At 40.0% G+C, this 16,363-nt stretch overlaps 1 protein-coding gene across 9 annotated transcripts in view; it reads right to left on the reverse strand.

Annotated features, from left to right (window-relative positions):
* LOC149201974 (pre-mRNA-processing protein 40A-like) overlaps positions 1-16,363 on the reverse strand; it is a 441,059-nt gene that overhangs the window by 344,881 nt on the left and 79,815 nt on the right. For all 9 annotated transcript variants that reach the window (XR_016253884.1, XM_089403062.1, XM_089403058.1 and 6 more), the window contains exons 8-10: positions 12,897-12,949; positions 12,641-12,698; positions 11,955-12,514 (exon numbers count right to left, since the gene is read on the reverse strand). Coding sequence is in view for 8 of the 9 variants with exons in the window: in XM_089403062.1 (XP_089259188.1) it covers positions 11,955-12,514; positions 12,641-12,698; positions 12,897-12,949 (671 nt within the window). In the remaining variant the exon portion in view is untranslated. The remainder of the gene's footprint in view (positions 1-11,954; positions 12,515-12,640; positions 12,699-12,896; positions 12,950-16,363) is intronic.

The following is a 16,363-nucleotide window of genomic DNA, read 5'->3' on the forward strand; positions in this document are numbered from 1 at the left end:
TGGTCGATTAAGAACATAGACAGCAGTAAACGCTGCTTCAGCCCAAAATTTGTTCGGAACACTCCTGTGTTGTAACATGGAACGAGCCATTTCAACAATCGTATGGTTGCGACGTTCAACAACACTGTTCTGCTGAGGAGTGTAGGGTGTAGTTAACTGGCGTTTGATGCCATGGGTATCACAGAAGTTGGAGAAAGCAGAAGAACAAAATCCCCCCCCCCCCCCCCCCCCCGTTATCTGTCCTAAGAGTTATGATATTACAGCCAGACTCTTTTTCTACTAAGGACTTAAACTTCTGAAAGATACTAAATACATCAGATTTATGTTTTAGAAAGTACACCCACATCTTTCTACTGAAATCATCTACAATAAGCAAAAAATATTTGCAACCAGTAACAGAAGATGTATTCATAGGACCACAAATATCAGCATGAATTAACTGGAGTACCTTAGATGCGCGCCAAGATTCTCCATCCTTGAATGGAGACCCATGTTGCTTGCCAGCTTGACAGGCGCCACACACTCCCAATTGCTGAGTCTGAATATCAAGTAACCCTGACACAAGTCCTTCCCGAGATAGCTGAGAGAGATACTGAATGTTTAGATGCCCATATCTCTGATGCCACAGAGTGCTGATGGGAGAAACACGAGCTGCTAGAGCCACTTCTGGAGAATCACCAGTGTCAAGAAACCTGTATAGGCCATGATCTTCTAGGCCAACTGCAACCGTAAGACGAGTTTCCATGTCAATAATGGAGCACTTGTGTGCACTGAACACCACATCGAGTTGAGGAGAGTTCCTCATAATCTGGCTGACAGACAGCAGATTAATTTCCATACCAGGAACATAGTACACATTCAGGAAGATGAGTGTGCGTCCACCAGACTGGATCTGAACTGTACCCCTGCCAACCACTGTGTACTCCTCACCTCCACCGAATACCACGGAAACATTGAAAGATGAGAAGTCAATAAACCAGTCACACCTGTGGGAGAAATGACGTGATGCACCAGAGTCAATGTACCAGGCAAAAGACGGGGCATGATCTGAGGACCTCTTGGCCATAAAGGCGTAAAAAGCAGATTTCGTCTGCTCGGAATGTTCTGCAACATTCGCTGTCTGATGAGACCCTCCCTGTTTCTTTTGTTCAGAAGCAATCCTCTGTTGGCAATCTTTCTTCATGTGGCCGAACTTGTGACAGTAATTACACTGCACATTTTTCTTCTTAGCGGGATCAGAAGGCTGAGAGGAACCTTTCCGCTGAAAGGACTGATATTTGGCAGCAAAAGCATTTTCTGAGGAGGCTGATGAAGCACTACTACCAAACTGTTGTTTCCAACGATCCTGCTGCAGGAGTTTGGTGCATAACTCTGGAAACTTCAGATCAACATTAGTGGTGGTAATGTTGAGTGTTTCGATGAAGTGTTCATAAGGTTTCGGTAGACTTTTCAGAGTGATGACTACCATATCTTCTTCCTCCATGGTCCGACCAATGGCTTCGAGCTGATCTCGAATGTCTTTAATCTTGTTAAGATGTTCCTGTAAAGACATATGTTCGTCCATCATGATGGAGGACAACTGATTCTTTAGAAAGAGAGCTCTGCTCTTGTCAAATGTTTCATGCAATTCCTTCAAATGTTGCCAGATTTTGGCGACTGTCTTGCCAAAAGGAATCTGTACCGAATGTACCAGGACGGAGCTCTTTGCCCAAAACGAGCTGGTCAAGACGCCTATATTCAAAAATGGTCAACATTCTTTGTTTCCAGATGTTATAATTGGTGCCATTAAAGCGTTGACTGCCTTCCAACATCAGATTGGTTAGCGAGGCCATCTGCACGTTTCCCAAGACACAGAAAACACCAAAGAAATCCTGCACGGATTTTAATGCAGATGTCGGCTGATCCGGACAAAATCTGACAGGTGCTGGTGCAAATAGAACCAGAAATCGCTCTAAGAGGCTTAGGCAGGGAGAAACTTGGAGAATATTTGTATGCCCAGAAACTAATGTGTAAAAAAATCTATATTTTCTGAAGAATCAAAAAATATATATACTGAGGAATTGATACGGGCAGGTTACCAGCAATTCGTGGTTTCCACAATTACTTCTTTATGTAAAAAAAACTATATAACATACCAGAGTTGACTGTCCCCCAAAAATACGTAACCCACCAGGATGGGCCCACGTGTTATCACTTCTGGTTTCAGAATCTTCCGATTGACAAGATTCGGTCCCTTTGAGAACGTTGCCACAACAGGCAACAATGATGACAGAAAGGACCCCGATGAAGATTCAGAATTCGAGTCAGGAACCTGTTGTGCCTCCGCCAAATGCCCTGTTGTTAATGCGTTGCGTTGCAGATCGTCGTAGTGCTAGACGGATGACTATTTTCTGGCTTGACGCCGAGCACGGTGCCTGCCGAGACACCACGAGGTTTTGGATTCTCCCTGTTCTTTGTTCTGTTGCGTTAAAGATTGGTTGCAGGTTCGAATCGCCGAGGCCGATTTGAATTCTCCTGAGGATTGACAAGATGACGCGCAAGTGCTCGCACTGTGGCAACAACGGGCATAACTCCAGGACGTGCCCTAACCGCGGCGTTTGATGGCTGTCAGCCTCGGTCAGAGACGTTTGCTGCTGTTGAACTTGTGCAGGAAAGGTCACTTGAATCGACCGAGAGACATGACGATGATGCAGCCAAGTTTTGAGCCTTGGTCTCTTAGCCCGAGCAGCGGCCTCTTAGCCGATTGCAGAAGCGGGTGCCGGCTAAAATGCAGTTGAGAAGGGTGTCGCCCTTGGGAGGAGGAGATCTTGCGCGGTTGCTGCTTACTAAAGAAGCAGTCTCGGTCTTTGCCGCGAAAAAACCGCCAGTCTCGTGGTGATGATATTCGTGGTGTTTTTCACCAACAGCCCACGCTCGTGGAACAGATCCGGGGTTGGACGCAGCGGCAGAGGGCGGCTTCGCCGATTTCAGATCCGTCACTCCGGAAGTCTATAGTCACCACGAACAGCGTAAAAATCCACACGGTAAAAAAAAATTCCGAACAGCGTCAAACAGCGTCCGGTCCAATGAGGCGGGATGAGAGTAGTTCGAGCCTGGCCAGCACGAAGCACGAGGGGAGTGTATCAAGTCTCTCGGATGACACCAGAAACCCTCACGAAACCACCGAAGAACAACTCAAACAACGAGAAAGCACGCACTCAGATGAAACAATGGCATCTGCAATGATGCAGCAAATTCAAAACCTAGAGAGCAAATTCGAAATGAAGCACAAAATTTTCCACACAAATGAAAAATTATTTCGAAAAAAATACCCGAGCTCTGATACCATAATCAATGAATGTATTGAATTGATTTACAATGAGCAGTAAAGCTCAATAAATAATACAACTGTATTTACAGAAACAGCAAGTTTCTACTAAGAAAGTAGAAACAGCAAGTTTCTTCTAAGAATATAGAAATAGCAAGTTTCTAACAAGAAACTGCTAATTACAATCATAGATGAGCATTAAACACTAAAATAGCATAATGTCTGTTATTTCAGTTGTTGAGATGTAGATGGTTGAGACTGCATTTGTGTTTATTTTCAGTATTTATATGGTTAAATAACTTGTTAAGGAATAAACAAACAAGTGAAATAAACCAGATAATGCAGTAGGAATTTCTGATGCGTTAGATTCAGAAAAATCAACACTGAGCTTCCATGTCTTCATTTACTCTGTATTCTGTTTGATGACCGTGTTGTTGGATATATGCTGAAAAATACCGTCGCCGTCCCACTGAGCCGAAGCGAAATAGATGCTTTAATGTTCATTGATCTGGGTCGTTGATCTGCACCAATTCAATCTAGGTCGTTGATCCAATCCTGTTGGTATCGCTATCGCAATACAAGAGCGAGCCTTTTTACCATATTTCATAGTGCTTGTCATTTCTCTGGACAGGAAACTTCAATAAAGCATGATACATAAAATATCGCATCTAGAACCAGGACTCATATATCGCCATCGAAAAGCGAAAAGGGGCTTTAACACTAATTTTATGGTGATTTCCCAATATATCGGACCTGAAACTTCTCAAAACCATAATACATAACCTTTCGAGTCCATCGCAATCGCAAGTTGGAAGGGAGTTCAGCGGAGGAGGGAGTTATGTTTTGTGCGATCCCTGATTGCGATATCGCAATCGGCGGGGGGAGGATTTATCGCGATAGACGGAGAGGACCTTATCGCGATCAGCGGGTGGAGAAGGGACTTAAATATGACAATCAGCAGGGAATTTGCAATATGCGATATTAGCGAAGAATTTGTGATATCGCAATCGGTGGGGGAAGAACTTTATTGCGATAGGCGGGAAACTTTGTGATATGCGATATTGCAATCGCAAAAGGAAAAGGGAGATGAGCAGATATGTATTGCAAAGGAAAATGGGTCGATAGCGATAAAGTTTTGTGGGTCCCAGCCTTTTAAAAGGCCTTCGGTATGTTTTATGAATGTTTTTAAGATATTTCAAAGGGGAATGGGGAAACACGGCTAGAGTTGGAAATACAAAGGGAAGAATGGGGTTTGTGAAAGAAATGCTTTTAAGAGAATACGGAAATTTCTCCAAAACAATTTAAATTGGACCTGTTCTTCCTCCTTTAATCTCCAATTTGCAAAGCACAAATTGGTTATCATGGATAACATATGGCTTGGAGGCTAGCTCCAAACATCTCTGTTCTTTTGCCCCCTTTGTACAACTAGAACTCTCTTTTGCAGCGAGTGACAACATTGGCTCCAACTGGGGATAGTGCCTTGCTGGCAAGGTGCTGAGAACCTGCAGACCAATAGCCTTCACCATTGGGCATGGAGTCAAAAATATAATGAAGCTATATAACCAGAAAATCTCCATGGAACCTTGTTTGCAAGGAGTCCTTTCCTCACCAAACTGAAATGTTGAAATATAAACTCTAACAACTAGAAATTAAATGTTCATCGAGTGAGCTTATTTATGTACAACTCCTACTTATGTACATGGCTCAATTCACATAAGTGAGTTCAACCCTCCAATGGAGTCAACCAGCATTAGAGTACTGGACCTTATGCCTCCATGCTGCTAAAATTTAAAAATTAAAATAATCATGCACCATGAAAAATCTACAAATGAAAAGCTTGATGCATACTCCAGAAACAACCTCTGATGTTGACTTAAGAATGTGGTCATGTAATCAGCTACAGGGTCATAGAACTGACAAGGGAAATTTGCAGCCACCTTATTTTCATAAACCGACTGCTAACCAATATCTTCTTGGTCAAGGCAGTCGCAAATATTGTTTGGCTCCTCCACTTTAGATTTTCCGAGCAAAACTTGTTGCTGGAAGCCTTCTCCCCACTTGCTGGTAAACCACTCCCTTTGAACATCCGTAATCATCTCGTCCTCCTCTAAATAATATGAATCATAAATCGGAGGGGGTTCTTGATCTTGTTCTCCAGGTGAAGGATGTGCATTGTAAACTGGAGCCTCTTTGCTGACCTCCTAGTGGGCCTTCTCTTCTTGTGCAACTTCCCATGACTGGGATTGTTGTGGCTCTGCATCACTTGACTCTCCATCAGAGTCATATACATCATAGGAAGGAGAAACATCAAATTCGGCCGAATAAGACCTCTGAGGGTTTATTTGCAGCTCGATGATGTTTCCTTCTTCGCTTTCTTGGTCATTGGGTGATGCTTCTTGATGCAAGTAGATGTTTTCTTGGAGTGAAGCTCCACAAACATCTTCAGCAGGGTCATCAACCTCGGGAATATCTTCATCATTAAAATGTGCACAGCAATCTTCAAACAGAGCATTCGGTGGATATAATCTTTTGCAATAATGATGGAATGCTATATGAAAACATTTTAATGAAGATATGTTGCCACGAGGTATTGTTCTGTACCAAATTCTAAAATCGTCTTCTAAAGAGTACATGAACAATTTCATTCGCGCATCTTCAAAAATAATACCCTGTTGTTCCATGCATTCATGAAAATCCTTAAGGTGTTGGTTCGACCTTCTAGCTATGTTTCCACTGAATCTAGGCAAATAAGTATTCCATTCATGAAACGAAGGGACATGATTGGGATAACCAGCAATAGAAGAAAAATCCAGTGGGGCAAATTGGTTGGCCAGGAATGCAGGAATGGCCATTTTGAAAACCCCTAGGTGAGTGATCTCAGTTTAAAAGGTAGGGAAAGTTTTCGGTTGCTTTAGCATCAAAGTGAGTATGAGGTTGCTTGAAAGCCGAGACGATCAAATATAGATATGGACAGTGGAGTCACCAGGATGTTTACCATAAAATTGAAACAGTGGAGTCGCCAAGGTGAGAGATCTTCAACCCATACTTCCCTTGCTCACCTAACAGAGGGAATGTAAAAATTTGTCGTACCCAGGGAAAAATATTCTAATCCGTTCCCCAGCAACGACGCCAGAAAGATGTTGTTGCTTTAAATGGCACCCGTAGAACAAGTGCTTCGGGAGACACAGAAAGCTTCCTAGAGAGAACCTTTGGATTGATTGTAGACCAGTGCCTAGGACATCTTAGATAGAGGAGTGCATGGAAGATTTTCAAGAGGAGCTTTCGGTTGCACTCCAATTGTCACGTAGTTAGAAAAAGAGGATAAAGGGGGCTTGGTTCAATAAGCCTTTATGAAGGTAAACTCAAGCCAATACATGGGTCCAAATGCTCAGGGGGTAAATCGGGTTGATCACAAGGAGGAATGTCTGGTTCTGGTGGCCGACACACAACAATGAGCAGCTTAATATTGAAGTTGTAGTAAAGGTGGAGAGGAGGAGAGAAAGGAGGGAAATAGATGTGTAGGGTTGTAAACAAACAAAATCCTAAGCAACAATGTTCCAACAGAAATATGGAAGAGGGAGGAGGTGGAATGGTAGAAACAACGGAGCGCTAATTAAGGTTTCATGCCAGATATATCATGGGTACCTTTATCGCCAAACAACATGAGTAAATCTGGGCTCACACAGGTACTGCAGGTTAATCAAATAACATAAGTAAATCTGTCTTGTACACAGGTACTGCAGGTTATAGACTAACAGAAGTAACTTTGTCTTAAACGCAGGGACTGTTCGCTTATTTAGTAGCCTAGATAAATCCATGAATCAGAGAGAAACCGACTGCTTCATTACACTATTTCAGAGAAAGGAAAACACAAATGAAATGAGATTTACAAAGAGGAAACATACTGCGCATTGATCTGCTTGGAATCACCAAAATAGTTTCATTAATACTTGGAGGGTCCAAATAACCAGTCCATAACATTCAGCAGTGTATCGCTCTAGTCCCTCATGAATAGGCAATTAGAACCAAAATGGAATCACAAAATTTGGACCAATGTGGATGCAAAATTCTGGAACCTTGGTTAAGAGTCTCTTCCCCCTATTTACACAGAGAAGGGGGATTTTGAATCAACATTTACAAAATATCTCAGCTAGGGCCAGATGTCTGATTGACTAGCTGTCTCAACCTGCGATAGCTCTACTGTCCAAAAAAATGATTTCCAAGGATTTGATTCCTTTCTTGAAAACAAACAGAAATTATAGAATAATGAAAAGAAAATGAAAATGGAAAGATGATGGAGGAAGTATCCCTCTGATGTTCCAATGAAGGCCCCCGATCAGACCACATCTCTGGCACAATGAGTCCATCTAGCTGCTCAGTTGGTCCTTGTCGCTTTCGCCTTAACTACCTGAATCGCCCATTCTTCAAAACTGGGAGCGATCAACTATTAGTTTAATGCCACAGTACAGAAGCAGAGGTCGCCTGGGAGGTACTTCGCCTTCCCTCTACATGGAGCACCATGCTGGATCATCAAGTCCTCCCGAGATTCCATGTCTTCATTTACTCTGTATTATGTTTGATGACTGTGTCGTTGGATATACGCCGAAAAATAACCCCGGCGTACCACTGAGCGAAAGTGAAATAGGCGCTTTAATGTTCGTTGATCTAGGCCACTAATCCGGGCAGATTCAATCTGGGTCGTTGATCTGAGCCTGTTGGTATCGCAATCGCAATACAGGTGCAGGGCTTTTTACCATATTTCATGGTGCTTGCGGATTCTCTAGACGCGAAACTCCAATAAAGCATGATACATAAAATATCGCATCCAAAACGAGGACTCGTATATCGCCATCAAAAAGCGAAAAGGGGCTTTAACACTGATTTTATGGTGATTTCCCAATACATTAGACCTGAAACTTCTCAAAACCATAATACATAACCTTTCGAGTCCATCGCAATTGCAAGTCGGAAGGGAGTTCAGTGGAGGAGGGAGTTATGTTTTGCGCAATCCCCGATCGCGATCGGCAGAGAGGACCTTATTGCAATCGGCGGGAAGGTGGAAATATCGCGATTGGCAGGAAGATGGAAATATCGCGATCGGCGAAGAGGCCTTATCTCGATCGGCGAGAAGATGGAAATATCGCTATCAGCGAAGAGGACCTTATCTCGATCAGCGGAGAGGACCTTATCAAGATCAACGGGAAGGTGGAAATATCGCGATCAGCGGGCAAATAAGGGACTTAGATATGACAATCTGCGGGGAATTTGCGATATGCGATATCAGCGGAGAATTTGCGATATGTGATATCAGCGGAGAATTTGCGATATCGCAATCGGCGGGGGAAGAACTTTATTGCGGTAGGCAGGAAACTTTGCGATATGCGATATCGCAATCGCAAAAGGAAAAGGGAGATGAGCGGATATGTATTGCAAAGGAAAATAGGCCGATATAAATGAAGTTTTGCGTGTCCCAGCCTTTTAAAAGGCCTTCGGTATTTTGTATGAATGCTTTTAAGATATTTCAAAGGGGAATGGGGAAACACGGCTAGAGTTGGCAATACAAGGAAAGAATGGGGTTTGTGAAAGAAATAGTTTTTAAGAAAATATGGAAATTTCTCCAAAACAATTTAAACTGGACCTGTTCCTCCTCCTTTAATCTCCATTTTGCAAAGCACAAATTGGTTATCATGGATAACAGATGGCTTGGAGGCTAGCTCCAAACATCTCTATTCTTTTGCCCCCTTTGTACAACTGGAACTCTCTTTTCCAGCGAGTGACAACACCTGACAAGGAGGAGTGTGCTAATCTATGTCTTGAATTAGGCAAATACTTCAATTGCACTGATTTGTTTGGTTCTTTGCATGCAATGGAAGATAGAGACAGATTTGATGCTCTCACATGGTGGGATGCATATCGCGGCATGGGACTTTTCCCAAAATTGGCAAAAATCTCTCTCATGGTTTGTAAATACTTCTTCTGCAAAGAGGTGTTGGAGCACCTCCAACTTTATACATAATGTGAGACGAAACAGACTCAATGAAAACCGGGTAGAAAGCTTGGTTTATGTGCACTACAACTTGAGGTTGTTGAGTCATTATGAGGATCCAGCATATAAAATTTGGGACAACAACCCAGAGGACGATAATTTGGAGGATGGCACTATACATCTTGAAGAATTGGAAGCATAACTTTTGAGAGATAATGGTGAAGCAACAACAACCATGCCACCCCCACCATCCAATGGCAATGCTAGTGCTCGAGTTCCAACTATTGTTCCTTTGTTGCTGTTGCCTCCATCTACATCATGTGGAGGGCATGTGCCTTCTGGTTATGGTTGTGTGACTATGCGGGAGGAGACTCCTAGAAGACCACTAGTACCACAACCTGCTCAGAAATTAGATATTTCACGTGGCGGCAAGAGGAAGCAGTAGATAATAGATTTACTTGTCTTTTCTAGTTTCCAGTTGTTTTTATAACTGTTGACTCTTTCATATTTATTACTATATTTTTTGTAAACAGTATATGACAATTTAAGTTTGAAGTTGGCAATTATAACTCATTGGTAATGAATTATGAATATGATGCTTCGTGAAAGTTGAAAGTAGTTTCATTTCATTTCATTTCATGTTATAACATTTCATTTCATGTTAGATATTCTTTGTTGTAATGGTTACACTTAGCTTACAAGTACAACTTTGGTGATCAATGATGATAAATGTTATATATTGAATTTTGAAAGCTTGACACTTTAAGATTGATGAATCATGAAACTCAATATGTTGTATGTTACTAACTTGTGGGCGTGGTTGATGAAGATTATAACTTCTAGATGATTGATGTTATATGGTTCAATCTATGTTTTTACGCTTTTTATATCTAATTCATCATTCTACATGCTTTTGTTGACATATATGCATCAAAATATAAAAAAATATATATTATATATAAAAATTTGCACCCTGATTCGCTCCCGGACTGGGAGCTTCTGAAAATGTCACTCCCGCTCCCAAGTAACTTGCATGGGTGTTGTCAACTTTTAAACAGTAAATTTGTAGTTGAAATAAATAAATAGAAAATCACCGCAAGACAGCAGAACTTCAGCCCAATAAATCTTCCTTCACTTATATTGAAATCTGGAAAATTTAGGGCCTAGACCCATAGAGAAATTACACAGAAAACACATCAATATTAGAACCTAGAAATGGCCCTAAGATTTTCTACCAAGGAAGAATTCGGCCTCCTAAAAATGGCTGCTCTGGGAGATGAATTTGCCTTGGCATCTCTCGGCCTGTACCTGCAAAATTCAGCCCTTCTAGCTATACAGCCTGCGCACTAAAATTTTCAACCTGTCCAAGGAAACTTGCCCTCCAAGTCTTGGCCTTCCTGCTGGAAGTTTCATCCCTCTCACATTCTCGGCCTGCTCAGGATTTTCACCCTCTCTCTCTCCTCCAGGTCTTGGCCCCCTTCAGAAATCTCAGCCCTCACACAAATTCTCCTTCCAAAAATCTACTACACACTTTTTCTATTTCTCCTTGTTCACTCAAGCCTCTCACTCATGAGAAAATTGATTTCTCAACACTACAATGTTTGTGTCATCATCCTCTCCCTTAAATTTTCTTTATAATTTCAAATTGAGCAAAATCCCTAACCTTCAATCTCCAAAGTGATAGACAGCTAGGATTAAATCCTAGCCCACTTAGAGCAATGGTTGACATTAGATCTAAGTCACCTAAATAATTAAATTATTTATCCTTAGGAATTTGCTCAATTAGTTGATTAATTAAATTAAGTAATGTGATTTTCCTAAGTTAGAATTAGAAAAGAAAAAAAAAACCATATTAGTTTCTCCTCTTGAACAACCACCTAAGGAGGACTTCTTATCCCACATGTTAGACACAAGCCAATGCAGAAGACCTTCTGATGCTCTAAAATCAACAAATTGAACACCATATCCTTACCTATGTTTGTTTAAGGTCCATCAACCCATTGCATCTTTGAAATTACCCTTGTTTAACAGCGTTGTTCTTAAATTTTTGTAACTATGACATGTATATCCAGGCACAAAAGCTACAATTTCCTCCCCATGTTCTTGTAAAGGTAGAATGACAAACAATAAACGCATTTTTATTGGCCCTCATAAACCTCACAAATGCTTTAGCTACCTCCCTCCTACTTCGCACATTGTACATTTCTATCAAATTTACAAATCCTGAAGAATTCCCTGGAGTGGAACTTTAGAAGTCCCTGCTATATGCTTAACAGACTAGGAAGGTGGAATACTTTCATTCACTTGGGAGAACAATGAAGTTTAGGGTTTCTTTAAGTTCATTTTCACCGTAAAAGATATAGCATTTTCAGCCACCATGTTTAATCCATTCATGGGAACCAACACTGTTTTCTGCTTATTTTTCAAAACTTTTAACACATATCAAAGAAAGGGATTTTTAATGTCAAATGGCTTACGGATTTCTGCAGTTGTCATTTTTAAATTATATCCCAAAATACACAAATAATTGCATTTCAATGTTTCATAACTGAGAAAGAACCAATTCCTCCTGAAATATAGTACTATCATAGTCACCATTCTCCAAATAATGCAGACTGTTAGGATACAGCCAGAAAGTAAATATTGAAATAAAACACTTACGATGGTGCAGCAGGTGAAACTGCCATGGAAGAGGAGACTGCTGCAGTAGGAACAGTTTCTGAATCAGCTGTCAACATTCCAGCAGATGTAGCTGCTACAACAGTTGCAGATGTTCCGAGTGATGTAGTTTCTGCAACAGTTGTAGATGTTACAGACATAGTTACTGCTGAAGTCGATGCCTTCAATAAAGTGGTACACAAAGAAGAGGGTACTGGAGCCATGACAGTTACAGGCAGACTAACTGTGGTGCACGATGAAGCAACAATAGATGTGAGCATTGTGGATGACATAACAGCAGCAGAGGGAGATTCTATCAGGGGAGCCACAGAGCCGGATAAGCTTGAAGATGTCTGCAGCAAGGTTGCCACATTGGTCACTGGTGCCACTGATGCAGAGACTGAGGTTTTATTGGTGGAGAAGTTATCAAAAGATACATTTGGAAATGCTATCAAAGGAGAGGCTGTGATAGCTACAGATACTGGTGACACTACTGGGGCGCCAACTTCAGCTTTTGGAACATTGATGGGCATTGCTGCCTGCACTGCCTTCCTCCGAGCTGCCTGACAAGAGAAATAAATTACTTTAGATATCTCCAATTCACACTAATAACAAGCACAGATCTTTCGAAGTAATCAACAAAAAAGATGAAAACATCTCCTGCAGACTAGCAAGAAAGTACCACAGACCTCCATTTCCTCTGGCATTGTCCACTTTGACTGTTTCGTGACCTTACTGTAATAATACCTGTGACAGAAATAAAAAAGAAAAGTACAAACTCGAACTTAATATGGTTGCTACGTAGTTGCATGAATTAACTAGCACTATGCTCCAAATATGAATAACAGTGCAATCACTAACTGTTCATAAAGTTATAACCCTAACAATCTAAAACAAATTTCACAATTTTATAAATCCAATGATAAGCTACCAAGAACTACTTACTTTCTCCCATCTGCTGTTGTGAACTCCTTCCAATCTGTGGATGCATCAGCCCGCTGTTACAATAAAAGGCAATAAAGTAGTTCAAATAATTGTGCATATAAAGCCATAGCATGGTGACTCTCACTGCTTATAAAACATAAACACAAAATCTACAAACCCCTAAACCATCAAATAAAGATACCAATCATCAGCACCCAAAGCTTTATTTTCTAACCACATTTATTTTGGAGATGATTGAATGCATTAAAATTATATGGAGAAATCAACAGCTAAAAAATTATAGCCTATAAATTGTAGCAGAAGCTTATATATATATATATATATATATATATATATAGATATATGACGAATCTTCTTCCACAAGGTTCTTCCATTTAATTAGATATTTTTTAACAGTTCTAGAATAAAGTCATTTCTTTTCTAGTGGATAGAATGTCTTCTGGTTCTAAATAATTCTTCCTTCATCATGTTGAATTTTGTAGCTATGGTCGGTCTTCATAATTAATATTCTTGGTCTTGAAATATTTATAATGATAAATGTAAAGCATGTTCTTCATGCTAGTGTCAAAAGAAAAATATTAAGGCATGTTCTTCATGTCCTCATTAAAAGAGAAAATTTGAATTTTTGGCTCCAAATAGTAGTCAAGTCAGGTCGGCCTCAGCTTCTAGGGGCACCCATTTGACCACCCAAGAGACTATATAGTATATAAAGACACCATTTCATCCTCCTCCAAGCCAAGCAACTCGGTCCATCTGAGGTCAGCGAAAGATATCTATGAGGCAAATAAACTGAGCGAGTTTGAGGCCAGCAATGAAGCATATCTGAGGCTAGCACAGAAGAATGTGCAAGGCCAGTGAAGAAGTAGAAAAAGGGAAAATAAGGAGCAGTCTTGAAGAAGCAGGAGGCTGAATTTCTTGCAGAACGAAATTCTGATTTAGGGAGATCAAGGATGAGTTTGTGGAGCAGATTATTGACCTGACTAGAGGGAAGCATGACCAGGTGTGACCTAGCTATATTTGTTGGTCTGTTTGACCTTGTATTTGACTGATGTATCTCTGTTGAACTTGATGATTTCTCTAAGGAAAAGGTTGCTGGATTTTTCCCCATGTAGGTTTTCCCAGGGTAAAAGGTTTTCTTCTTGATTTAGTTGTCTCTTTAAGATCCTAATGTCTATGGTTGAAGATCTTCTGTGTAAATGCTTTATGATGAAATTGAATGAATGAAAGATTAAATTAACAAATCATACAAAGTAATTATCAGATAAGAAGATCCCTAAAAATTCAACACATCATCCAATGAAAGGAGTTCAACTGTGCCGATTGATGTTGTCCCGACACCTTCTTGAGACATGACACACGAAACACATTGTGGATGCAGCTATTGTCTGTCAATTCCAATCCATAGGCAACTTGGCTAATCTTTTTTTTTTGTTAATTTGATATGGTCTATAAAATTTAGCAGACAATTTGTTCTTCCCTTGTTGCTTAAGAGACAACTGTTTGTAGGGCTGAAAGCTTACAAATACCTAATCACCTTCTTCACATTCGCTTTCTAATCTATGTTGAAACTTGATCTGCTTGTTGTTTCATTTAATTACATGCAATTGCTAAGTTCTCTTTTAGTAATTGAATGACCTCCTAACCTTCAGCTAGTTGATTTCTTACTGCTGCCACCTTAGAATTAGACACTACAAACTCTTTCCATTTTGGTCGTTCCTAACAATATAAAGTTTGGAAAGGAGTCATTCTGGCTAATGTGTGATAAGTAGAATTATACCACCATTCTGCTCAATGTAATCACCAAAAGTCTAAAACCACTTCTTCTGCTTATCTGTCAAATACAAATGCTTCGAGGAATTTGTTTACAACTTCAATTTGACCATTTGTTTGAAGATAATATGTCGAGTTCATATTAAGGGATATCCCAGTATGCTTCAACAAGTCTTTTCAAAATTTGCCTTTAAATTTTGTACCCCTACCACTGATAATGAACTTTGGAAAACCATACAACTTATAAATATCCTTGAAAAATACTTCCGTGATATGTTTTTTTGAATCTGTTTTCCTTACCCCTATGAAATGTGCATACTTAGCCTACCAACCATGACAAAAAAATTATCTTTTCCATTGGACATGGGAAACCCTCCAACGAAGTCCACTGAAATTTCTTCCCAATTTTGGTTAGGAATGTGTATAGTGTGGAGTAACCCTAGTGACATAGCATTTTCTCTTATTTCTTTGACATATGTCACATTTGGCAATGTACTCCCAGATGTTTTTGTTCATCCCTTTCCAAAAAAAATGATCGGTGTGCATTATAGTAGGTTTGAAAAACCCTACATGTATGTAGCTAGAGTCATGTCATTCCTTTAAGACTTTCGATTTAAATTTTGAGAATGGAGTTAGAAAGATCTTATCATTGTACCAAAGAATGTCATTTCTCCATCCTAATTTTGGGTTTTGAACCAAGTTATTGATTATGGAATAAGAGTCAAGATCTTTGGCATATTCAATGTGTTTTTCATCTAACCAATCAGGGATCACAACCAATGTCACCTATATGCTATTACATCTTCATCTTTTCATGATAGTTCATCAACAACTACATTATGCTTCCCCATTTTTTGTAATTTCCATATCAAAGGTAGAAATTTTCTCTATCCATTTTTGTTGTTCAGTGGACAAAGATTTTTGTCATAGTAGGCAATGAAAACTATTCTGATCAATATGCAACAAAAACTTACTTCCTGAAAGATATTATCATCACTTAGCTAATGCATGTATAATGGCAATATCTCTTTATCATGTGTGGATTTTGAATGTTCCCTCTTATTGAGATTTCAACTCTAAAAGGCTATCGGATGATCTTCCTACATCAATATTGTGCCTATTGCATGTTAACCATGTGAAATTTCCTTATGCAGCAATTGGAATTTAATCTTCTATCTACTAGAGATTATTTATCTTCAGAAATTAAATTACGGAAAATAGTGATTAATTCACTATTGCAATCTTCACAAATAAATACAGGAACTGAGAAATAATGCACACACACAAAATAATTGACACCGGTATTTTTGGACAAATTGTCGCTGGAAAATCCCCAATGTGGGGAAAACCAGTTCTGCAAATGAGGGTTTATATTATTAGTAAATCTTCAACAAAATTGAGAAATACAATCAGCTTGCCTCTCACTGGCAAAGCTCCGGCATACAATATCTCCATTGGCAAAATCAATCTGGAAACCCAAGTTTCCTTCTACAAAATTAACTCGACCTCCTCAGTGCAATTCGCACTCTCTGCCTACTACACGCATTGGCTAAACTGGAAATGTGTGTGGCTCTCTTTGGAACTCGCATTGCCTCTGAAAATTAGCTCTAGCAACAATCTATGCCTCCTGCAAATCTACTGAGCAACTCACACCTCCTCTGGCACCTGTCTCTGACAACTGGAAATCGATTTGTTGC

Source organism: Pinus tabuliformis, chromosome 2_1 (genome assembly GCF_031772625.1).
Source record: "Pinus tabuliformis cultivar Carrire ecotype Pingquan chromosome 2_1, CPIR1, whole genome shotgun sequence".
In the NCBI taxonomy this organism is placed as follows: Eukaryota; Viridiplantae; Streptophyta; class Pinopsida; order Pinales; family Pinaceae; genus Pinus; species Pinus tabuliformis.